This window comes from Sciurus vulgaris (genome assembly GCF_902686455.1).
Source record: "Sciurus vulgaris genome assembly, chromosome: 13".
NCBI classification, from domain to species: domain Eukaryota; kingdom Metazoa; phylum Chordata; class Mammalia; order Rodentia; family Sciuridae; genus Sciurus; species Sciurus vulgaris.
In genome coordinates, this window is record NC_136474.1 from 74,448,781 (window position 1) to 74,474,830 (window position 26,050).

Below are 26,050 nucleotides of genomic sequence, written 5' to 3' on the forward strand. Positions count from 1 at the left end.
CTCAATGAACTTACCTCTCCATATCCCTCCCCACCCTACTCTCCATTCCAAATAAAGTTCATAATTTTATGGAGACAGCACTCATGCCTAAAGTCCACCCTGACCAACCACCCCATGGGTTCAGCACAAAGCTCTAAAAGCCGTGCTTGCCCCCTGTGGGGCTCACTAAGATTAACTCACAGTTAACAGTGAAAGGAAGCCCCTTCTTCCTGCAGAGAAAAAAAGTTGTGTGGTCAGACACTGAAGGGATACAGAGGAAAGGAAGGTTAGGTGTTCCAGGGCTCCACAGCTGCTCTTACTCCATTCTACATTTAAAAAAAAAAAAAAAAAAATTACACATGCAGACCTAACCCTCTAACCCTAATGGTTATACCCCTGCTGCCCTCATTTCCCTCAGTCTCCTGTGGGGCAATCAGTGACCCTGGAAAGCATCCTTAGAGACCAGTTCTAGGCAGAGAGCCTACTATGGGCAACTAGGAAGCACAGCCAAGTGTTCCAAGGACCAGAACATCAAGACACAGCTCAAGGCAGGAGCCTTCTTGCTGGCACTCAGGAATGGGACAGTCAAACCTAAAGAACTTTCTAGAGAAGAAACAATGAAGAGTTAAAGATGTTACATTCAGAAAGCCAGGAAGGCCGAGGAGGTCAGTCTAGGGCAGGGCAACCAGGTTTTTGCATCACTAAGTTTACAGAAGGGGCTACGTAGGCAGTCACCTGCTTGCAATGCAGATGACCAATGGTCACTCCTTTGGCAGTATTTTCCAGTGAAGGGCAGAGAAAGGACCCCTCTTGCAAGGATACCACTGTACTCCCAAATTCCTTTAAGCTTCAGTCTTACAGGAGAAGGGCTGTTTCTGAAACGTTCCTCAGCTTAAGCTTTCCAGATCAGGTTCCAAAATTTGTTTCTCCATCTGTAGGTCCTCCAGCAGCAAAGGTGTGAGGAAAACAACCTCAGAATGTTGAGTGTCCCTCCTTCCCCACCCAATTCAAGTTCCTGCCAAGTGCAAGCAGGCTGTCGTAATACCTCTGCCACCCAACATGGGAATCCCTGTGCTCAGTTTTTGACACTGCAGATTCAGGTAAGTAGAATGACTAACGTTTGACGATCTGGAAGGGCTGTGCTCTAACAATGACAACCTTCACCTGGAAGGACTCGTTTTACTTAAGGACTGGCAATGCTGCTCAGCCAGTCTCATGTAATTGAGGGGAAGGGAGAAGCACAACAGGGCATCTGGCCGTATTTGGTCCATTCTAAAAGCCAACTTTTGACCACTGAACCTCAACCACATCCCCTTCGTGGTTCTCAAGGGCGTCAGACAATCATCTACCATTCATGGATGTTCAGACTCAGCGCCACACTGGGCCGACCTTTGAGGCATCACCACCTCCAACCAGAAGTCAGCATAGCATCCCCAAAGAGACAGGAAGCACAGAACCACACCCATCCTCCTCCTCTTCTCAGGGCAGGCTTTACCTACCCTCCTACTCTCCAAGGTACCAAAAGCAACACCTCCCAAAGCCAAGTGCCCTTGGTGGAGAGAGCTCCTTTTACAAACAGGGAGGCAACCACATTTCGTGGGTCCACGATCTTTTTGCATGGTGTTTGTGCAACTTTAACTAGTAACAAAAATGATTTCATGGAGCTTAGAGCAATTGCATCTGAAATGAACTGCAGTCGATATTGTCAGCTTTCCAAGACAAAGATGATTCCAAAGATGTCATGTAAACAAACCCCCAGTGAAGGGAAAGCCCACCCAGTCTAATATTTACTTTTCTTCCCATGTTTCCTCGTTCCTCCCTGAAGCAATTCATCCACCCTGACCCAGAACTCACAGTGGACAGAGCATGGCTCACTCATTTCAGGGTGACATCTATTCCGAGTGCCCTCCACCCCAAGAGCTGGGCAAACAGGGAAGCCATAGGTGTTACATGTTTTCCTTCCACCCCAATGGTGGCCCAGCCCTGCAGACTTCATATTCAAGGCCTTTATCTCCCTGCCACATTAATAAAGGGAAACTCCTGGCAACAGCTCTGGCAGAAAGTCAGCATGGCTTTCGTGGGGCACACAAGCCCCATTTCTCCACGTATCTTACTTCCTTACGGTCAGTCCCCATCAGGCCTGGATGCTAGAAACTGGGAACTTCTCTGCATGCCCTTCTGACAACACTGAGCCCCTTTCCCAACAAAGCCAGAGTAATCGGACCCATCAGATTGTCTTTCTAAAGGCAAGCTGGGCAGAAACAACTTTATTCTGCATATACCAAGTGCCCCTCACAGGCCAGAATTGTTCCAGCTGCAAGTGAACAGGTGGTCCACAGCGGTGGCCCTCCCACCGTCAGCCTGTACTCCAGACCAGCCTAGTCTGTTCACTTTGGTAATGAGGCAGCAGCATGGCTGACAGGGTCTCTAATCTGCTCTGAAATCCCAGTTGAGAACCTCATGTCTATATTCCATAAACTTCCTATTTGAGCCAGGTAGGCAGAAATGGGAAATTTGGTTTTTGTTTTGGCAGTGATGGGGATTGAAACTCGGGGCTCAGTACATGCCATCCAAGTGTTCTACCACTAGGTTATACCCCCATCCTTTGAGATAGTATCTCACCAAATTACCTAGACTGGTCTCAAACTTGCCATTCTCTGCCTCAGCCTCACAAACTGCACAGATTACAGGTAGGCACCACTGTGCCCAGCTCAGATTTCTAGTACAAGTATTATCAAGAAGTTTTGGGGGAGTCAGTTCAGCATTGATTTTTATCACCATGTATAAATTCTGCACCCCACAGCAGTCCCACAAAGTCCCCTTCTTTCAAGGGGAAGTTTACAATTTATCAGGTACCCGACAGCATTTGGGAGTGCCCACAGTGTGCTGGGCATGGTCCTATTTTGCAAAGGTCAGGTTGCAGGTCTACAGATTTGGAAGGTTAACTCGTGCAAAACCCAAGATGCACATCTACTAGAATGTCACTGACTAACAACCTGACTGGGGATGTACCTCAGCGATAAAAAGTGCTTGCCTCACAAGTCCATGGCCCTGGGTTCCATCCTCAGCACTGCAAAAATAAAGTCCAGCTAGTCAGATTTTCCACCCCAGAAGTCCTGTTCACCCACTGCTTCATCAGAAGCGTTAGGTTCCTTTCATCACAAAGATTGCACAGTGCATGGACAATCATGCACAGTGCATGGACAATCATGCACACTCCCCCAATGTCAGTCAAGTCAGATAAAGACTGCCCTCTTCATTCTGTTACCAGGGGTGTCTCACCTATGCCGGGTGAGTCACAGTGGCTCAAAGAGGCTGGATTTTGTATTCGTCACCATGCCCTTCACAGCTACCTGAGAACAGGCCCTGGCCCCAGGACTGGAGGCGCATGCTTTATGGAGCATCCTCCTGGGTGAGGTCATTGATTGTCAATGGTGGCACTCCGGCCTTTGACCTCAGTCTACCTGAAACCTGAAGCACGTGGTGCCCTGAATATTGGCAACAGCAGCCCGATTATCTTAAACAGCCATGATTAATATTTGGATCATTTTTGTGGTGCTGGAGAGAGAACCTAGGGCCTTCCACCTGTCTGATTTTGTTGATCTTTAAGCCTCAAAAGATGAGTTAATGAACTTTCCCATTTTATCAGGTTACACATACACACACACACACCTGTATCTCAATTCCAGACTATTATGCCCTTGAGAGTCTTCTCCCGTTTATCTGGAGTATTTTTAAAATTGAGCTCATTACAAGTTTAAACTACATGTACACAAAATAAGTTTCCCTTCCTTATTCCCACTTACCAAGAGAAAGTACTAATAGTTTTCATTTCGTAAGATTCATTAAGAAATCAGTTGAGTCAAAGATATTATAAAAGCTCTACTGACATGGACACCTTTTAGGAGAAGGAGGAATAACTTAGTTTTCCCTAGATATCTTTAGTTAGCCAAATCCAAGTAGGAAAGATTGTGCTTTCTGAAGATCATAATCTTGGGTATCAACTTTTATGGCATTTGGAAAGAACTGCTCATCTTGAAGGCACACACTGAATCGATGGTTTCAATTTTGAGTATGAAAGATGCCAAGAAAGCTTAAGGAAAGCATTCCCTAGATAAGGATGAATAGTTAACAGAATCCCCTAAGCATTATTTCAGTGACTGCCACCCCGACAACTGGATAAAGGCCCCAGCATAATGCCGTAAGTAATGAATTTCCCATGTTTCCATAGTTCCTTGCCTTGCATTACAGAAGACTCCCTCCGTCTCCTTGTATGATTTGAAAAGTCCAACAGCACTGAGCACCCTGTGTATGAGGCAACTGGAGAGTTCTTTCACACAGGCACCTCTGCAGGTGCTGAGGTCTTTTCAGGCTTGAGACTATCACCAGCTGGAAAGAACAGTCCAAGTCATGTAAATGATGGCTACAAAGGACCTCTGGCACACTTCCATTCATCTCCTTCAGTTCCACATCCTGCTCCACACCACTCAACCCTTTTGTTCAACCTAGAGAGGTATGATCAACTGTCCCAACCTCTAGAGACTCGATTTATAGCAAATGAAAAATAAGGCAAATAGCTTTTTAAAAAAAAAAAAAATCAGAACTGGATTACTGTGAAAGGTCATGGAAATGCTTCTCCTTACTGTCCTCTAACCCAAATCCTATTGGCTATCTAAGCCATTTCCTTTCCCCCACTACCTCAGCTACCCCAGCTGAGACAGGCAATGATCCATAGGCGGAGATCATCTCCTATGCCTAGGGCTTGCCACAATTTTTTGAAGCAATATAACTTGAACGTTCAAGCCTTCAAATAAATTTAGCCAAGCCCATCTGCCATCTGGTCCCATGGGTGAGGCAAAATCCACTCGACTATCATTTGTAGAAACCTATGTATTTAGCACAAAGGCCACTGCTGCCCTGGGGGCTTACAGCCTAGGTTAAACGAACAACCCGAAATAAAATATACCATTAGAGAAAGTTGTAAATTTCACATAGAGCTAAGGCTGTACTGTATTTATATTGCACTTATGTGAAGTGCCACATGGGGCCTTGGTTGGCTTTCGTTAGTTCTAAATTATTCAGTACTGCATTGATAGATTGCTAATTAAAATACCAACCCTAAGGCACAGGCCGCCCAGCTAAGAACTGTCCTCTTGGCTTCATTACTTCCTCTAAAAACATTGGACTCAAGCCTCTTCATTCCCTCCTCCCGGCTCCAGCTCACCAAGGCCTTTAGCTTGCAAAGTCACACTTGCTCAATGGCTTAGGAAGTAAAACAGGAAATCTCTTGACAAGTTATTTGCCGAGGTCCTTCCAGAGGCTTGCAATTCCAGAAGAATCCAGACAGGAAGGGCAAGGCCAACACCTGGCATCTCAGGAAGCAGGCCAGCTCTTCCTGAAGTTGTCTGCATTCTCATGCTGCAGGGAGCAACAGCCCATCAGGGGGCCCTTCCCCACTCTACTCCTCAGGAGCATCAGTACCAGAAGAGAAGGTACGTCCCAGAAAGGGGCGAGACAGCTGCAGAGAAGCTGGTCTGAGCCTCTGTTCTGGACCCCACCACTCCTGCAGCCTCCTGTGACTCTGGTGCCACAGCCTCCCACCCAGTTCTTGGCCCACCACTTCCCTGTCTTGCTCTGGTCTTCCAAGATCCAATACTCAGACCAGAAGTTTTTTTTTTTTTTTTTAAATAGGTTTGTGTATTTTGCATCGCTTTAAGCGAACAGTTGAATGAGTGATCAGAAAGTCATATTCGAGTAACCAGCCCTTAGAAGTACCCCAGCAGCCCCTCACAGCTGGGCCCCCTTTCCAGCCAAAATCTGTTTCTCCAATCCTGATCACTTAGTATCAACAAAAAATTTAACAGAAAAGCCTCAACTTTTCCCAGAGACAGGAGGGCAAAGATGAGTGTATTTTTGCCCAGCATGGGGCATTAAGACCCGGCTCAGACCAAGAGCGGGTCCTTGAGAATCTGCCAGCACCGCAGCACCAATTCGGCCGGGTCACAGGACTCAGTGCTCAGCTTCCCAACCCTGCCTCCAGGCGGCGGCAGGCTGGAGTTCAGGTACCTTCTGGAGATATCTGCAGATGAGTTAGGGGCTTCTGTAAACAGTTTTCACTGTTTACTGAAATTAAACAGTTTTCACTGTTTACTGAAATTCAACTTCATTTCTTAGCTACCATTCTGTTACATTTCTCTGATCACAACTGATTTATAGTAACAATACTTCCTGTTGGGCCAGTATGCCTCAGTCTCTCAAGTTCTCTCACCGTAATTTCGTTCCTACTCTCCAACAGCACTGTAAATGTAAACATGTAACACACAAGAGAAAAAATTGAGAGCTTAAGGCACTTGCCCAAGGTCTCACAGCAAGAAAAGAGCTTAAGCAGATCAAGACCTACGAGTCAGGACTCCCAATCCAGGCTTCCTGCTCCTAAACTGCACCGTCTGTTTTTAACATTTCTTTCCCTTGCCCTCTTAGGAAGATTGTAAGTAGCCAGGACAAGAGATCAGGTAAGAGTAAGTGGAAATAAGTACACATGGTTTACTCAATCTTACAAGAATGACCATACAGGAAGCCTGCACTCCTCCACCTTGTTCCAGGAGGGAAGAGTTGTGAAACACCTTATGGTGAGCTCACATCTGCCTCCCTGAGGCTCTCCTTACAGCCAATGGCACGTCCCCAACTGGGACCTACCAGGCCCTCAGTGTCACAGAAGTCCTGGAATCTCCAGTGCATGGCCATCAGTCCCATGCAGGGCTCATCTTCACATGCACAAATACCAAGTGCCTGCTATACAAGTCAGTGCTAGGCACTTGGCATAGTCCTTGCCCTCCTGGAGTCGTTAAGGAGGCAAGATGATTATGTGGGAGTGAAGTAATTGCCCAAGAGAAGCAGCTGCCCAGGTCAGAGAGCAGAGAAGCAAGAGGAAGATGTGAGCAAATGCCACGACATGTAACGGACGCTATTACTGTGTTCAGAGAGCACTGGGCACTCCCCCTGGGCTGAGGTGGTCAGGAAGGGCTTACAGACAATTTGACCTTGGTCTTGAGAGCAAGAATAAACTTAAGAGGGAAATATTCCAGGAAGACACAGCATAGGCACAGAAAATTCAAGGTATATTCAGGAGATGCCAACATGGCTGACTCCACCTGTGGGCAAGAGTAGGTCCTACGAAGCAACGATCACCTGACAGTTACTATGCTCTGGCTACAGGGAGGCTTCCCACTGGCTGAGAGGGACATATCTATCTCCTGTTAGGAAATCTAGCACTGTGGGGGTTATTGTGCTAGTTGAGCCCAAGGTACAGTGGGTGCACTGAGGGGTTTTGTTGAGATCATTCTCTCATCAGGAAGTTGAGAAGCGGGCATCGGTAAGCCTACACAGGCCAACCATCACAGATGGCTCAACATCAAGCACTGTGCCATTTTTTTCCTTTAAAAGTCTTTTATTCAAAGGAATATCAAAGGTATGTGTATGTATACACACACACCTCTAGAAATATTTTAACCATGTATCAGTTATAGGCTGAAGACTGGTGAGATGGTACAAGATAAATTGGTACCACTCTTCAATTATTTCTATGATTGTTTTTATTTTTTCAACTGTTTGGGCATACCTCAGGAATACTTGCTCCAGTGTGATGTGACTAATGGAATAATCTTTAATCCATATTCATCTTTGACTCCCAAGATACCAAATACCTTTCCCCAGGTAAAGGTCTTGCTGGGTATGTGGTAATGGACCATTCCCTTCGTGCTCACGTGTTAGGGAGCTGTCTGGAAAGGTGGTTTTGATGTGCCATATTTTTAAGATGCCGACAGACCTTTATTTTATTCATTTATTTTTATGTTGTGCTGAGAATCAAACCCAGTGCCTCACACGTTTGGCGAGCATTACCTACTGAGCCACAACCCCAGCCCCCATCCCACATATTTTCAATCTTAAAAAGTAGGCTGGAAGAATTCAGGAGGAAAACCAGAAGAGCTCCCTGGTAAGAGCCAAATCCAAAACCAGGAAGACTGCAGCAATAGAGCATCCTCCCTGTGCTGCTCATAACACCAATGTGGGTCCTTCAGAATCAGACCAGAATGGCTGCTCAGTCTGTAGAATCTACAAAAAACTTCATTCTACTGCTGGAGGCCTGTATTCATTAGAAGCAAAGTCATCCCCAAAACAGAGGAAGCGAGTGCCAACAGATGGCCCAGAAGAGAAAATACACCAGCAGACCTAGAGAAGTGGAATCCCCCACGTGCTCTCGACACAGCAACACCCATCACAGGAAGATGTCATACAGATTTGGTCAGCCAACACTACGATTCAAAGGACCTCCCCCGACTAGCACCGAATTACCAAACGACTTACTGAACTAGTAATTCCATTACTACTCTGTAAAGTGAGTCTGTAGAAGTTTTATTCTGAAACTATTTTAGGCATCTCCTATATGCTATACATGTTCTAGGCACTGGCGACAACAATGCTACTCAACCTCAGAATTTAGGAGACACATTTAAGGGACACCAACTGAGTGGAGGAAGGAAAATAGAAGGGTGACAGATAAAGCGGGCATCTTATCAGAGGCTGAATGACAAATCACCAGAGCAAAGACCTGGAGAGAATATCTATGCAGAAGAACAGGGGCAAAGGCAAGAGGCCTGCAGCATGTAGAAAACCAAGGAGGTGGCTACCCTGGATGGAAGCAGGGTGCAGGTGACACTCACCAGGCAGGATGGGCAGGGGCCAGATAACAGAGGGCCTTATAGGCCCAGTAAGGAATTTGGATTTTTTTTTTTTTTTTTAAAGTAGCCAGATGGTTTCAAACAGGAGTTACAGTCCAAATGCCACTTCATAAGATACCTGGCTACTATGGGTAACAAACTGGAAGGAAAAGGCAGGGCCTCTTAGTTGCCATTATTCAGGCAAGAGACCATGGGTGTGGAACACAGAGGATTTGTAAATCATGTGCATGTGCAAACGTGTAATACCACTACTATATGTAATAATGCAAAAAAAAAAAAAAAAAAAAAGGAAGTGAAGATTCACGTTACATTAGCAGATCACATCAACTTGCTGATAAAAATGATGTTTAGGGAACAACCAAGGCTGCCGCCTAGATCTGGAACTGAACATCTGCATCCCGATACTCAAGGAAAGGGTGAGGAGACAGGAATAGTTATAAAGTCTGTAGAATCGCTCCCAAGCAATTTACCATGAGGTGGAAACTTTGAAACTTTACTTTCAAGTCTGAACTCTTATCTTCAAGATATCAGCATGATGGCCAATGTTACAATGTCAACCAGACTCAGAGGACCAGAAATCTGGGCAGTCATTTCTGGGTGTGTCTGAGAGGCTGCTTCCAGAAGACATTAGCACTGCAGTCAGTGGACTCAATAAACAAAACCCTAATTTGGGTAGGCATCGGCCAAGTCACCAAGGGCCCAAATGGAACAAATGGGTAGAAGGGCAGACTGAAGAGCTGCAGCTTCCATCTTCTCCTGCTCCCAGACTTGGGGGACTACAATCAGTGACCTCAGTACCAAAAACTTAGGGTTCCCCAGATAACTGAAGATAGAAAGTTTATGTGTGATTTATACACACATTGTGTACATAGATGGAGATTATCAGACAGCTCATATGGTTATGGAGGCAATGTATTCAAACCACAGTAAAGTAACCGGTGACTGCCAACAACTGAGGGCAAACAAGCTACTAAGCCTCCAGGAAATAGTATGCAAAAGTCCCATCAGCCCATAGTTCCTAACAGCTTCTCCCCTACCCCCAGAATATCACCTGCTGAACCCCAACTTTAGGCTTCAAAGCCTACATCCCAAACTACCTAGCAGCGGAGCCTCAGTTCCTTTATCACCCCTACCTCCAGGGACTCTTGTGAAAAATGATGAATAGGAAAACTTGGAAAGCACCCAACGTGTATGTAGATGTTATTTAAAACAAATTCCTGGTGTTTTCTGAAGGGGAAATGCAGCAGCCAGAGTTCCTTCAAGGTCACCTGCCTTGAAGGCAAGTAGCCAGGCTTAGGGGAATCCATTGAGATGGTACATAGATGCTGACATGTGTACAAAGTGGAAAATACCCCATTCTTCTTTCATGTGATTACACAAACCCCTTACATTCTGCCTATTTGCCTGATGCAGACAACTTTACAAAGTGTTCAATCCCAAACATCAGGCCCTGTTCCTAGGAGGACACACCCTATGCCAGGGCTTGAAGTCACATGCAGAGTCCAAGGGCAGCCAGTCATGCCAGGGCATCAATGTGTCTTGGATCTGGCACTAATTAGATGCTTAAACTAGACAGCAATCATCCGCACACAGCATGACATGGGTAACATCTAGAAAAGGCGAAGCACTTCTGGCTGGCCTCTGGAGGAATCCGAGTTACTTCCCTTCAATAGCTCCCACAGGGTTGCTCTGTACTGGAGTCCGGGAGTGCCAGGTGCAGCACCCACACGCCTCCCTCCCTAATCCCCCTCCTTCACTCATCCCTTTCCCATCTCTTCCCAACTTGTATCCTACATGTGGCTTCATCCTAAAAGCTGTAACAGCTGGTGCTTTCCTGGTGCCTTTCTATACCCTGGCACTAAACATTAAACAAAGCTTTTTAATTCCCATTCTTAAAAATCGCTCAAGTTGGAAACATTTCTAAGAAATTTTAGATATTGATGGGCAAATAGAATCAAAATGTTTGACTCCTTTTACCACTTGAAGTACTTTACTTTCCCAATAAGCAGCTGTATCTAGCCATTGTGGGGCGGGCAAGTAGTTTCAAGGTCACAGGGGTCAAGTTCCTATTCAAAGGCACTTCTGAGGCATCCTTGATGGAGACAGCACAGTCAGCTCAAACCTGCAGAGATGTCTTCATTTCTGCCTAAAACAGCACAGTAAATACCTGGAGCAGAGTCCTAGTAAATATGTGCTCCTACACCAAGCTAAGTCTCTCTCTCCACAATCACCTCAACCCTAACCCAGTGCTCATCCTCTGCTCTTCAGGACTTGGAGAAAAGTCCACATGACAGCACTGTGGGATTTCAAGAGGGCATTTCCTTTTCCCTGAAGGCTCAGCATAGGGTCTCCCAGCAGTTCCTCATCTAGTATGATCTCCAGGCACCTTGTGTATCTCAATAGTTAGTCCCCTTACAATAGCTCATTGAGGTCAAATAAGTGAAATCACATCTCACTGTGAAGGGTGAGCTCAATTCTAAGGAGTATAATGAAGCTAAAGCCATTCAGCACTACAATCGCCCTTGAAAATCCCGCACAGTGAGCATTATAGTGAAATGCCACCACTTAAAGAGGCTCTGAACTGCTTAAGGCAACAACCCCCTCCTTCCATGGCACTCTCACCCCTAGGGCACATCCTCATCAGGTAGGTTGATCACTCACTATTCAAGTTGCTTCGGTTGGTTTGAGTCTTGGGGGTTTTTGTTCATGTTCACCTCACACACACAGCTGCATTTTTTAGATATAAATGCATCAAGCCAGTCCCACTTTTATCATCACATCTTCATCTTGATAAAATATAAGTCAAAAAAGGTTAATGTCATAGCAATCTCACTGAGGCACATAAGATTAATAGCTCAATTCTTTTCTGAAACGTAACAATTTAAGCAACTATTTTTTCCCCCATAAGACAAGTGTGCACTCTGGAGTGTCATTTATCATCCTGGGTGAAAAAAGTCATTGGCACAAGTTTTGGCATATGGTTTTGTTTGAAGTCATCCAAGTCATGTTAGCACCAAGACCATGGTTAACACTTTAGCTTTGGTTCTGTCCCCCTAAAGAATCCCAACGAACAGGTGTCAAGGATAAGCCCTGTGTTACAAAGGAATAATGAACAAGCTTGGAAAGAGCTTCGCGTCACTTCTGCTCAAAACAATGTCGGACCAGATTGTCAAACTATAAATCAGAATCATCTAGTTTCACTGAAACAAGGCCACCTTATTTAAATAAAACGTTGGTGCCAAATCAGCTTTGTTAAGATTAAGCTAGTCAAGGACTTCCCAGGAGGACCCAAGTCACAGCTCAGCATCATGGCAGTCTGTAGAGACCTGTGCAAACAGATGCTTCTGGACTTTGGATGATACTGTGTTTCTGCTCCAGAGGAAATAACTTCAAGTACAGTCAACGAGCTCATGATGCTCCAGTTCATGAACACTTTACCTTTCGGTTTTTAGATATGTCCATCTTTGCTTTCACCCCTAAAACTGAAAATTTATGATGGTCACTCCTCAATGTCACTACACCTAATGCTCTCAGTCTTGAAGGGCTACGTCTATCTTCGATTCTATCCTGCCCCATCTGGTCAGGCTATCTCCCTAAAGCCCAGCTCTCCTATGGATGACCTTGAGTCTCTGGGGTACAGTTTTCCAGGCCAACATAGTTGACTTCCAATCCAGTGAGTTTTGTTTGTTTTGTTTTGAATCAACTGTTCTGAAGGCAGAGAAACCTCTGATGATGTTAATTACTTCCCGCTAAAACCTGGTTCTAAAGAGGGGCTCCAGGGATCTTAATGCCCAAAGGCAGAGGAGAAGGGCCTACCAAGGGACGGATGGTCAAGGCGGGTACACCATGGCACAAAGGAGAACAGTAAGAGGCGAGCCTCCCAGACCACTGTCAGCGCTGCCCTGACAGCCAAGAAACCTCAGCAACTCCTGCCAGAGGGTCAGGGACACCACATCCCACCTCTGTCACCTCCAAAAGGTAAGGATGCTGGTGAGGTGCCTCCTCCCTACTACCCCTGGACAGCACTTATTACACTGTCACCATCAGCAATAAGGGCCACATCCTCACCACTTGTTACACCCAGTGCTGTGCGTGATAAAGAGGATTCTGAAGTTTGTCCTACACAGCCCAACCCACCAAGGCCAAGTGTGGAAGACATCTTGGCCTTGGGGAGGGAGGTTCTTGCATTCACGATGAGCTGGAAGCACACATCTCTACACAGTTTCAAACTCACCACAGGCATCACCAGTTCACAGCATGAAGTGGCACCAGGGAGAATTCAATGGCCCTCTCCACCTGTATAAGGCCCTGTCAGATCGAAGCACACACTACTGGAAACTATCAAACTTCCCTGGCTCTGTGCCATGAGCTAGTTCAGCTACTACTCACCATTTCCCATAGTGAATAATTATGTGAAAAGCCCATTGCTTAGGGCATCCACCTTCCAGTTGAGATTCGTAAATGGCTCGATATGGAAATACCACCACTGGAGAGGTGAACAAAGCCCAAGGTGAGATTTTTAAATTCTCAGTCTAAACCAAGAGTTTACTTATTGTTTGAGTTAAGGTAAAAAACAGCCTCAATTTGGTCAGAACTTAGATCCCTTTATATACAAGCTTCTGTTCCAGGGCTTTGGGTGTTATTTACAGTCCCAGACACATTCTTTGGCCAGCAGTTGGGCAGTTTGATTTCTGAGAGTTCACACGGCAACCTGAGCACAATGCAGACCGATGCCCTTAGCACCTGTCCTGCTAAGAGCTCCACGTGACTCGGCATCATGTAGCACAGCAGCCTGTACGGTGGGGTTTGGTTACGCACTGCCAGTCACATCTCAGGGACATTAATCAAGTGGGCAATCCCTAGAGTCTTTATTAAGGCTGGATTACAGGGAGTTAAGAACAAGGTGAGGGAAGCAAGAGGAAGGTAGAGGATGCAACTAGAGAAAGCAGAGGACCTACAAGGTTTTTTTTTTGTAAAAGACAGGGAAGAAGTTAGATTCTTTGTTCTGGCAAATGTTAGGACCCATTTCCCAGCATCGTTTATTATGGGGCTATAGCAAACTCTTCCAGACATAGAAATTAGCACCAGAGCAGATGATATTCAGAAACCAGATCAGAAACAAAGGCAAAGGATGCAAGTTCTGTAAGTAACCACGGCCTTGTGAGACATGTAACCGGGCCCAGGACAGTCTCCCATCCTGTTCTCCGAGGTAAAAGGCAGCAACCATAGTTTCATTAGCTCTCTGGGTAATCCTGATCACCCCGGGAAAGAAAACCATGGCTTACGATGCTCGCACGTGGTCCTCAGTGACTGGGTCATCTAGCAAGGCTTCTTAGGCAGGAGTCAAAGCCACCTGGACCAAGGGTAGGACTCCGCCCAGCTACAATCAAGAAGCTGCCGTCTATAAAAGCTTTGGAGTTTGGTCATTTGTGACAGGGACAAACAGTGATCATGAAGTCAATCTAAAGTGGAACCAGAGATTAAGATTTAATCCATGAGCCGAGAAGGCAAAGAGCCAAGGCCAAGAGGATCCTAGCTTTTTGATGGCACTAAGTATGCATGAAAACTCACCCCTGCTGACAAGCTAACCTGGTCCTCAGAGCTACAGAGGTCTCGAGCATCTCTAGTCCTCAAATATGGGATAGCCTGTGGACCAGGTGGTTCAGGTGCAGCCTGGGTCCTGAGAAGGCCACACCTCTCAATGCCCAAAGCATCCTTAGAACACAGGCTGTGTCCTGAAGTGCCCTCATTCATGCCCAAAGCAGTCAAGTACTCCAAGTGCCAGGAAGGACAGACAGATCTAGGCATCCACTAATAGGATGGATGCGGCCTACTCTTCTCAGAGGCCCGTAACTGAGCCGTGCAACAGTTAGGTCTGGAGCTCCAGGGCTGAAGATCTGAGATGACACATGGGCCTCAAAGCCAGGACTTGCCAACCCCTTTATTCTTTCTCCACACCCAAAGAGGAAAAACATACTGGAATCCCAGTTCCTCCATGGATGCTGGAGCTTTGTTTCAGAGAACTCAGTCAGGGTTGGCTCACAGTGACCAGCTCACAGTGAATCAGCAACTCAGAGCTCCCGTCCCAGCCGTGGGCTCTCAGCCCACACCAGCCCTGTGGCTTCCCCCAAGACCACCTCCTGGAGACCCGATCAGCAGTTCAGTTTACCTGTTATCTCATCAGCAAGTCAGGCTTTTAGTCTTACTCCAGTTTTATAGCTACTTGAAACCTTGAAGTTAACCCTAAGGGTACACAGCTGGGAAACCAGTCCTCCAAACTCTAGCCTGGTCCACCTAAAGGCTATATTCCTAGACTACCATCTTTTACTACCCTCCCTTCCCACTATCCCACCCAAGTTCAAGGTTAATTGTGGTGAAATACCCAAGATTCAGTATAACTGTTTTGCATGTGACATTCACATTTTTGTGCAACTATTGCCAATATCCACGTCCCAAACCTTGCTTTCATCTTGTAAAACTGAAATTGTGACCCCACTAAACTCCCCACTCCCTTCCCAGCAACCCTCATTCTTGTCTCCATGAATCTGACCAGATACCTCGATGCATGAAATCACAGTATTTTCCTAAAAGGCTCATTTCACTTAGCAAAATGCCTTCAAGATTGATTTGTGTCACAGCGAATGTCAGAATCTCATTTCAAGGCCGAATATATTCTGTACAGCTGTATCACATTTTGTTTATCTGTTCCTCCTGATGGACGCTTGGGTAGCTTCCATTTTCGTTCCATCATGCATAATGCTTCTCTGCACCCTTTCTTACCTCCCTTATATTTAGTACCTAACATCATGCCTGACACAGCAGAAAGTGAGTACTTTCAAAAGAGCATTTTAGAATGAAATAAAACCTTGAGTTAACTGAGGGAAATCAAAGGAAATTGTGCTTTCAACAAATAACCTTAGTAAGAACCTAAGGACAGAAATACATGGAAGATCAAAATTATATGCAACACGAGGATGTTCACAACCAAGGCTGCTTTGTCAGCTTCTGCATCCACATTCACACGTTGGACTAAACCTTTGAGCAGAATAAAATTACCTCCCAACAGGGCCACCCCATTCCACACTTAGGCAAGTTACAGAGGAAACGAATGGGCTTTCCACTGGGTATCCAAGCCCAGAGCCTCGCCAAAATCATGGAAGATGCTGTAGTCCAACAGAATCCCCGCTATAGAAGGGTAATGGCCTGGAAATGGGGATGCAGGTGGAATTTAAAGCAATGTCATCTGTTGAGTGCCCACAACCCCCACCTTGGGAACTGAAGAACAAGCCTAAGATTCAACCACCTTCAATGAAGGCAATTTGGCAAATATGGACCATGTACACTCAACCATCAATTACATGCACAGAAAAATTGGAAATCTAGAATTACCTGTGATTTCAAAGGATTTTCATTCTTTTGATGGTATTGGGGATTGAAACCAGGGCCTCACACATGCTAGGCAAACCACTACCACTGAGCTACACCCCCAGCCCTTTTATGTTACTGAGACAAGGTCTCACAAGGCCTCCCAGGCTGGTCTCAAACTTGTAATCCTCCTGCTACATCTAGCCTCAGCTTTCCATTTGGTTTTGCAAATCATCCCATTTTAAACAAACTTTGCATTCAAGTAACTGATTTGAGATGAATACTAGTGAACGCACCGTCCAAATTAAATTAATACTGCCCCTAATCCTGCTCCCCTACCACCCCCACCTAAATTCGTTTCTTTTCCCTCATTCCGATTTTTCCCCTCACTTATCATATGCATATCCTTCAATGCGATTCATTTTGCTTCACAAGTTCATGACAGTATTACTCTGTACACCTTTTCCAAGGCACCTTCATGGGAAACACTCTACAAATGTACCATGGCTGGTGGGGCTGTGCTAGGGTCTGGGTAGACACTTGGGAAGAGCAGCTCCATCAGCCTGGAGTGAATGGCCGAGGCGCACCAGGATAGTTCAACAACGCAGTCCACTGGCCCTGGTGTCCCCCTTCATTCCCCCAAGGCCCAGCCTCCAGCTCACGATACAAATGGAAACCGCGTTCTGTTGCCCAGCATCCTTTCCTCTCACGGAAGCCATTTGACAAACCGAGAAGCCCCAACTTTTAGAGGAAAACTTTTTAAGTCTTTGCATTTCATGTAGAAGGGTGCTCTCGTGTCCCGTAGATGTTCCCATCACAGCACATTCGAGCTTTACACTAGCAAAACTCTTCAGCATCATCATTAGCTTGTCAGAATGGGCCTCTTCGTTCCTCCAAAAACAAAGGGGAGGAGAGCTGCATGGTCTCGGCCGTGATTAGAATCATACAAGGGAGGTCAGGCAGGCACGGAGGCGAGTACCTCCACACCCGGCTACTGGAGAGGCTGAGGCTGGAAAACCACTTCAGCCCAGGAGTCCATACACAACATACATGGGGTGGGGCAAAGTTATGAGCCAGTGAGTCAATTTTAAGGAAGAGCCGTTAGTCTGGAATTCAGGTCAAGGTTGATCGTTCTCACAGGTACATTAGCAAGATAACAGCAGGGCTCATCCGTACCAGGATCCAGATAACATGAGGACTTCCCTTGTGTCCAATTTAAATGCATGATTGGAGGACATTTCTGAACTGGTTATTTTAGTTGTAGACAGACAATATATTTTTATGTGGTACTGAGGATTGAACCTAGTGCCTCACACATACTAGGCAAGTGCTCTGCTACACCAGACTCTGAACTGCTTTGATAAGCTCCCCAATGAGCTGCTGAGACTATAAAGGGGAATGCTTTGAGTCCTGGTATACACTTCTGTATACCAGGCTCTCCGATGCCAAGAAAGGGCCCTGTCAGCTAGCCAAAGCTGGCAACAATGACAAGGGTGTGCCCATTCCCATCAAACACCTGCCTGGACAATTTGCAGACCATCTACCCTTTCTGCACATCCTTTCCTCTAATAATGGGTTTTCTCTGATGAGGACAGAGGAACAGTGCTAAAGAGAAAGGATCTTCCACACTTGGGCTTCTTTCATGCACCATCAAGATAACAGCTACCTCATGGAGTAGAAGCCAGGTAGCTCTTAGTGTATGCTTGGGGTCCCTCATTGTAAATGAGGTAACAGAAGTGCCTCCATTGTAACATTGTTAAAAATGAGAAGAAATGACCTGGCACAAAAGTTCTATAGCAGCTCTCAAGTTTTACAACAGCAGAGCTCAAAGGTATGTAAGCTCAGAACAAAGGAAAATACATGCCAAGCTTCCTTGCTTGAAATTTGTATCCTGAATATTCTTTCACTATCTTTCCTATCACCAAATTCATTTAAAGATTAAAAACAGCTACAAATAATGCTAGTTACATACAGATAGGAAAACTGCAAACATGAAAAGATGCTCAACCTTCCAGTCAATAAAAACCTTACTTGGTACAAATAAGGTTTAGGCAGAGGAACAACGGTCAGGCTTGGAAGGTGAGTAAACAGGTTCTCTTCTGAAAGCTACAGGCCATATCATGCCAGCAGTTCCACCTTTAGAAATGAATTCTAAAATAGAGATAAGAATGTCCAGCAACATTTTCAGCATCAAAAAAAATTGGAACCAACCTAAATGTTCATAAAAATTAAATGTTAAAAACCATTATGATGCATCTGTACAAAGCCATATTATGCTATTAAAGATGGTGAAATTGCCTTTGTATGCTACAAAAGAAAAAACCATCAGATTTAGAGTAAAAAAAATGGAACCATGCCATGCATTTTAAGCATACTGTGCTGAAATCTAAAGTGGCTTTGCCCAATAAAATGCAAACCACAAGTGTGAACCACATAGGAAAAGGCTGTATTTCCCAATGCTCACCTTAAATAGATAAACCGAGTAAGAACACTTTAGCCCAATAGAAGCAAAATATAACTGATTTAAAAGTAAATTAGATGTTTACTTTAGTCTTGGAAAGCTGGTGTTAAATACTTAAGGCTCATCCAAATTTGGATCAGCCTCATTCCAGTTGCTCAATAGCCATGTGTAGTTACCATACTGGACAACAGGTTCCGTGAGTGTACACATAATGCATAATGTACCATTCTGCAAATGGTACAAAGCCTTTGTCTTTCCTGCATTATATGAATCACTTCAATAATCATTCATATTCAGAAGGAAAAAAGGAACATTGTGAAAAATGCTTTTTAATTTTCCTTTAAAGACCTAGGACCAGAAAGCACAGCTTAAATTTAAAACTTCAAACTGTTCTTACTCCTTTCCCAAGTTATCTACTGCTCTCGTAGTTATTTGCAGCAATCCTTCACTTCCTCATTTACCAAGTCCCCTTGTGATAGATACCCAAGCAGGATGGCAGGGGAGAGTTAGGAGAAAAGGCCTCAACTTCATAATGCCCAGAACTGGTCCTGGAGGAAGAAGCGAGACAGAACATGGATCAGAGATGCTTTAAGGCATAGATCACATAATCCTTCATAACTATCCCATGATGCAGGTAACCTTATGGAAAAATTTGAGTGCCAAGTATCTGCTGCAAGGTGTCAGCTAAGAGCCTTTGGCAACATCCAGGGCAGTCCACGTAAAGATCATAGCCACAAGGCTAGGACTACCCACACCAAGAACATCCTCTCACCCTTATTGATAGGCTCTAGGACAACTGCCATTTCCTCCAAAGTGAATCCCAAGCATCTTATGTGATCCTAGGATCACAAAATCTAGATCTCTAGATTCCCAACGTTTCTCCAAGCTCTAGTATCTGTTTCTAACAAACCATTGTCATCCTGAATCCAAAATATTGAAATCAAAAATTATCCTTGCCCCCAGTCTGACATCTAATTTCTGTCTATACTCAAGCCAGAAACCTCAAGGTCAAGTTGACTCATCTCCTCCTTTGTCCCTCATAATCTAAAACTCAAGTGCCAGTCTCAGTAATCCCCAAGTATAAAAATTAGAACAAGCACAACATGTACCCAGATCTTAGTTTATAAGTTCCCTTCTTCAATAAAAGGAGATGGATGTACCCTCAGACCAGGGATCAAAGCGATCCCATCAGTAATGAGATATATTACCATGCAGAGGGAAAGACACCGTATTTCTGATGTTTTCTTGCCCAAAATTCACAACCTCCATGTGTGCATGAAAAAACGTCAAACAAGGCCAGGTGAAGAGTCATTCTACAAAGTGAGTGACCGATACCCATAAAGTGCCAAGGTGAAGGAAACTGATCAACTTCTGCCAACTAGAGACTAGGAAGTTATGTCCTGATGGTCATGGGGGATCCTAAATGGGGCCCTAGCCCAGAAATAGGACACTCGTGAAAAACCTAGTGACACTGCAGTAACGCCTGTAGACCAGCAGTATTATACAATCATTGATTTCCTAGTTTTGATAATTGCATGCTGATTATATGAAGTGTCAACATTAGGGAAATCTGGGAAAATATGACATTTCTGTAATTCTAAAAATTTCAAAATAAAGAGTAAAAACTAATGCTGGCCAGGTGCAGTGGTGCACACCTGTAATCCCAGCTATCCAGGAAGCTGAGGCAAAAGGATCACAAGCTGAAGACCAGCCTGAGAAACTCAAGACACTGTCTCACATTAAAACAGGACTGGGTACATAGTTCAGTAGTAGAGCACCCCAGAGCTCAATCCCTGGTACAAAAACAAACCATTATTACTACCCCTAAATATGCCTAGATCATTCCCATCCACACGTCTAAATGCACTTCATCACCCCCTTCTGATGGCATCCTTCCCAGTCTTCAAGTTCTATTCATTCCTCAAGGCACAGTCATGCACCCTGGCCCAACAGAAGCCCTTCCTGCACAACAGCCCACCTCCTCCACGAAAGTACCTGGAACTCCCAGCATCTGCACTCCTCTCAACACAGGGACTATATTGGTTGCTTTGTATTTAGATTTTATCACAGAACACTGGAGGGACCCCAAAATGTGATGATGGCCTCTGTCCTACAAGCAGCCCAAGGACCAAAGAAAGGCAGGGCAACCGCCTGCTCCGTGAGTACTGGCAGTCAGATACATCATGAGAACTTCAACTTCACAAAAACTTTGCAATTCTGACCATTGTCAGCAGGGCCTAAAAGGGCCCACTGGGCTTTACAGGCCAACTGAGAAAGGAGAGCAAAGGGAACAAAGGGAAGCCACGGCTGGGAAGGAGAAGGCAACACCAGGCAGACAGGCTGGGAGGGAAAGTGGGAGTGGGGAATACCAGACCTCCATACCACACCCGAGGCCTACGGAGGCCAAAGCCTCTGATCCTCTCAACACCCGCTTTGCCAGGCCTGTCAGTTACAGGTTAATACGGGTTCCCAGAATCAGATCTCGAGATGATTCCTGCACAAGAGTCGGTAGGCGGTTTCCCCAGGAAAGGGTAAAAGGGGAGTGGAGTTGTGGGACACAGGGAAAGCAGGAAGGGTGTAATTGAGAAAGGTCCCAAGCAGTCACTCCAGTCCCACCTTGTGAAAGACCTCTGGAACCAGGCAAGGTGGCAAAACCTGTCATCTCAGTGGATCTGGAGGCTGAGGCAGGAGGACCACAAGTTTAAAGCCAACTTCAACTTGGCAAGACTGTCTCAAAGGGATGTGGCCCTGAGGTTAAGTGTCCCTGAGTTCAATCCCTGGTACCAAAGAAAAATTTTGTTATACTACTTTTGTTTAGGGACTGTTCCCATTTGCAGAGGCTGGAAATTCTCAGGCTTTCTGTGCCTATATACAAGGATAGCTTCAGGAAGCACGGACAAAGTGACACAGCAGGTGGTTATCAAGAGTGATCAACCACCAAGATTGCCTGTAGGGAACAGAATAAAGGGAAGATGAGGGCAACACTAATAGCATCCACTACCGCCAACTGAGTCCTCTCATCTTCAACACTTTCCAGAAAGCAGAGAATCTTTCAGGAACCAACAGTAAAGACTGTCAGTGCCTCCAACAGTGAGGAATACAGAGGAAACAAGCGTCTATTGCTACCTGTGAGACCGATACTCGGGGAAAACCTACTTACCTGATGCAGAGGTGAGGGAAAGTTAGGGAACACCTGCTCAAATGCACGGGGGTTGTTTTTCCAAAGAACTGGTGCCCAAATCAATGCCCTTACTGCTCCTAGGCGCTAAGCTACCATACCCAGGGTGTGTTCACCAAAAAAGTAACCACCTAGCAGCACTCACTCATTGCTTGCCTGGGTGTGGTGGTATACACCTGTAATCCCAGCGATTCTGAAAGCCAAGTGGATGGGGAGGTAGGAGGATTCCAAGTTCAAGGCCAGCCACAAGAACCCCGTATCTCCAAAAAATAAAGACTGGGCAAGTAGCTCAAAAGGTATAGTGCTGGTAGATTCAATCCCCAGTACGAAATAAACCAGCCTGCTTGGGTCTGGGGACGTTCCTCAGCAGTGGAGTGTCATAATCAAAGCCCTAGGTTTGATCCCAACCAACACACACACAACCCCAACTGTTCAAACACTACCTGGCAATTAAAAAGTTAAGTAGGAAAAATATTTGGAGGCCTCCATTTCAGTATAATGCCTTCCTAGTCACTCTGCTAACTAGCAAAGTAGCCTATTGAAAATATCTTTTTCATCCAGAATAACCCCCTATAAAGAACAGTCAGTCATACCATCCAGCCTGAGGTAGGGGGCTATGTAGTTCATATTTTAAAATCAGGTTTTCTGAAGTCATGATCAAATCATATTCACCATGCCAGCATATGCTTGGGCTTCTTTTGGGACTTGTGCAAATCAAGCCAACACTGTCACTTTGGGCAATGTAGAAGCCAAGCACTAATGCTTGCTACATACATGCCACTTGTGACAGAGCCATTGTCAGTTCCAATTTTCTGAAAGCAAATGAGGCTGACTCACCTTGACATCACCCCAAAAGTGAATGGAACTGACAATAAAGGGCTTTCTCCATCCTCACCACAAAGAAAGCAATTTCTCTGATGAGGTGATGGGTCTTCCACAACAGGAGTTTCATTAATGGGAATCATCTTTTGCCAGTGGGGGGAAAAAATACCCCCCCCCCAGGAGACATAGCATGTGATCCTGCAGTTGAAAACAGCAGATAAAAACCAAGTGTAAACAGGAGTGTGGGAAAAAGTCTCAGGAATGCATTAATATACTAAGTTCTTACCTGGAATGATTTAATACTCAACATTCCAAAAACACCTTCCAACTGTGTCACTAAAGCAACAAGAATGATCAACAGAAGGCTTTAAAATGTCCACTTCCCAACAATTATAAATGCTGCTGGCATAATGGGTATGTCCATCATGCATAATATACTACTGTGCTTGTCTGGGTCCAATGTTCATCACATTAGGAAAGCCCACTAACAGGATAGAAATAAAAGGGAACCTGGGTTATTTCATCAATACACTAAAATGAACAGATCATCTCTCCAAGAAACAAAGGGAATCTGAGCAGCAGGCACAATTTCTCCATATGATTTATGATTCACACGCACAATGAGAATCCAGCCTGGCAACTGGGGTTATCACCATAGGGAAACACTACTGCTGCTTCTCACAGTAAGGCATCCATGTGTTCAACTGCCTGAAAGAGCAGCAACTTCTCCAAACTCAAACCTGGCAGCTACTGCTTGGCCACAAAAAAAAAAATCTCCTTGACTTCAGATTCAAAAACTGAAGAATGATCAAGAATCAGAACCCCAGTAAAGGGCAAGGTGCAGTCCACTAGCCCTAGGGAGGAACCCGATACTGGTTTTGGTTTAAGTACAAACCTTCACACCAATAAAGCTAATTTTTAAGAATATCCAAGTCACTTTACTGAAAATACCATTTTCGTCTTTGTATCCAACTCAAAGTATTCTGAAACCCCAAGTCACTCCTATGTAACTTGCACGCAATACTCATTTCTAACTAAAAGTCGTATTGAGTATTTACAACGAAAAGTGTCCTGAAACCAATCCAATGTTTTCAAAACTAAGGTTCCAAAACCTGATGTACCTCAATAGCCCATTAGCTTCGTACAATGCAGCAATTAAACACAGTTAAAGGATTTTATGATACACTGCAATGTGTGGTTACTTTAGTTACATCACTCCTTTAACCTAGGAACACAGGTTTTATTTGTAGCACTTTCAGAAAACAGCTTCAGCTGTGAACTCAATTTTTCCCTCCCCCATTTCCAGCCTTCACACTCGGTCCCCGTTAATCGACTTCAGGGAAAGCTGAAAACTGGAGCTTTGAGGGATCCTCCCCAAAACCCACTGGTAAAAGGGTTGGGGCGCTTTTCCAAAGCCAGAGTTGCCAGCGTTCACGTCCGGACTCCCACTTTCTCCACTCTCCCAGAGACTACTGTCATCCGTGATCCTTGCTTAGTCTCTCGGGTGCTCCAGAAGTCACCAAAGGCAGTATCCACAGCAGCTGAGGCAGGTGACACCCTCTATTATCACCTAGTGACAATCAACCTAAGCCGGCTGTGTCCCTTCTCAGCAGGAAGGGGAGCTTTTATAACTCATCCAATAAGGGTCGGCAAGCCCTGCAAACTGAAGGGCTCCCCCAAGCGCTGGACAGCAACTAGCAATCTCCAGGTAAGGATGCGGAAGTAGCTCTTCCTACCCCGCCCAGACCTGTTGGCCCGGGCCGGCGTCTCAGGAATCACATACTCACCTACACTACGCGCGTCACACACCACTGTGCATGGAGGCTTGCGCACAAGGCACTGTCAAACCTGTCCCGGCCACCAGAGAAGACGAACAGGAAACCCAAGCATCTGGAGACTCAAAACTTGTTTTTTAAGGGTACGGGGCGCCTAAAACCCTTCCTTGCTCACCTCACCCCTGGCACCAAGCTGAAACTCCGAGAGCCCAGGCGGCTGCTGCACGGCCACAGGCACTTAGGGATGCGGCGGCTAATTCCTAACTTGATCCACAACACCTGCGGCAGAACCCAGGTGTCTCCGTCCGGGCCGCACTTGTTCCCCATTATGGGCAAACAGGCCCGCACGCCCGTCCTAATCTTAAACCCTACAAGTCCACACCTCACCCCTAGTTCAGAATTACTGACCGCCTCCCCGCAATAACCGAAGTCTGCTTGAGACCCACCCGAGAGGCCGCCTCAAAATGCCCATCCCCAGCCAATTAAGAAACGGCTCCCATTCCCTGCGATCTGCAGAGATCCCTGGAGCACCCCTCTACTCACGGCTTACACCCCCTCCTCCAGCCGCCGCGCCCCTCACACCCGGCTGGTTCCTCTCCCCGCTCCACCGCAAAAATCCCCCCAGCGCTACGCACGAGAGCCGCACGGCGCTGCAGAACACCCGGGACGAGGTCGGCAAGCCAGAGAGGGGGCGGCGCGCCGGGTGCCACTGCGGGGACTGACCCCCGCCCCCAGCTGGCGGAGACGCCCCCAAGGTTCCGGAAACTCATTCTAGAGCTAAAGCGGCGACAAAAATCAGGGGCGGACGGCGTGGAAGGGGGCGACATCCCGGGTAGGGGACAGAATCGTGGAGCTACTAAGCAGGCGCGGCCGGGCGGTCGGTCAACGAGGGGCGCTCTCGGAACAGCCAAACTTTGTCCATCATCGAAGTTCGAGGTGCCGAGAAAGGAGGTGAGAAGGAAGCTAGGAATGGACTGCCGCCTCCCGGGGCGGTGGGAGAAGGTGGCCCCGAGGCGCGCCGCCCCCGCCACAGGGAGCTTTTCACCTGTGCCCGCCGGGGCTGCGGCGCATGGCCGCACTCACCTGGCTGTAAAGCTCGCTGACCGACATGACCCCGCGGGTTGGGCCGGAGTCCGGGGCGCCCCACCTCGCCTGCAGCCCTAGCTCGTGCCCAGGTGGGCAGCGGGTCCCGGCTCCTCGCTGCCCCAGCAGCTCTCAGTCCACGGCCGGCCGCCCTGGCGCCATCTTCCTGGACTAGACGAGAGTTTCTCGCCCTTTCCTCTTTTCTCCCAACCTGCCCAGCCGGCTTCCTGGAGGCGCCGCGGCCGGCTCACTCTCTCCGTCGCGACCTTTACTCCCGCGGCGGCGGCGTAGCTGCAGCCGGGCAGGAGTTGGGAACAAGCGGGGGAGGAGGCCGCGCGGCGCCGCTCCCCGCACAGGTATGGGGAGGAGGTGCAGGAGGGAGAGCCAGCCGGCCAGGGAGGCGGAGGACCGGCGCGTCACAGCGGGCGGCCCGTGCGCCGCCGCCGCCTTTGAGCCCTACCGCGCCCCCGCCGCCACCGGGTCCTCGGGGCCGGGGGCGGGGCCGACAGGGAGCGGCGCACGGGGAACCGGCACGCTCCGCCCCCTGCTGGACGCCCGGCGTAAGCTGGCACAGGTGTGCACCGGCTGTGGGTACCTGCCGCTCGGCGTTCATCTTCCACCCGGGCTGTGCCCGGTGAGGCTGGGCTAG

The 26,050-nt window shown here is 46.7% G+C and overlaps 1 protein-coding gene and 1 long non-coding RNA gene across 5 annotated transcripts in view; one reads left to right on the forward strand and one right to left on the reverse strand.

Annotated features, from left to right (window-relative positions):
* The window catches only part of LOC306643240, a 150,209-nt gene extending 146,969 nt beyond the window's left edge, over positions 1–3,240 (forward strand). The window contains exon 3 of the long non-coding RNA XR_013758862.1: positions 3,211–3,240. This is a non-coding gene — a long non-coding RNA (uncharacterized lncRNA). The remainder of the gene's footprint in view (positions 1–3,210) is intronic.
* Positions 1–25,743, reverse strand: part of MYO5B (myosin VB) — a 377,648-nt gene extending 351,905 nt beyond the window's left edge. Inside the window, exon 1 of one of the 4 annotated variants that reach the window (XM_079109234.1) lies at positions 25,402–25,743. In XM_079109234.1, the coding sequence (XP_078965360.1) occupies positions 25,402–25,428 (27 nt within the window). In that variant the 5' untranslated portion in view covers positions 25,429–25,743. The remainder of the gene's footprint in view (positions 1–25,401) is intronic. The other 3 variants (XM_079109235.1, XM_079109236.1, XM_079109237.1) reach the window with 3 other exon arrangements.
* Positions 25,744–26,050: the final 307 nt, after the last annotated feature.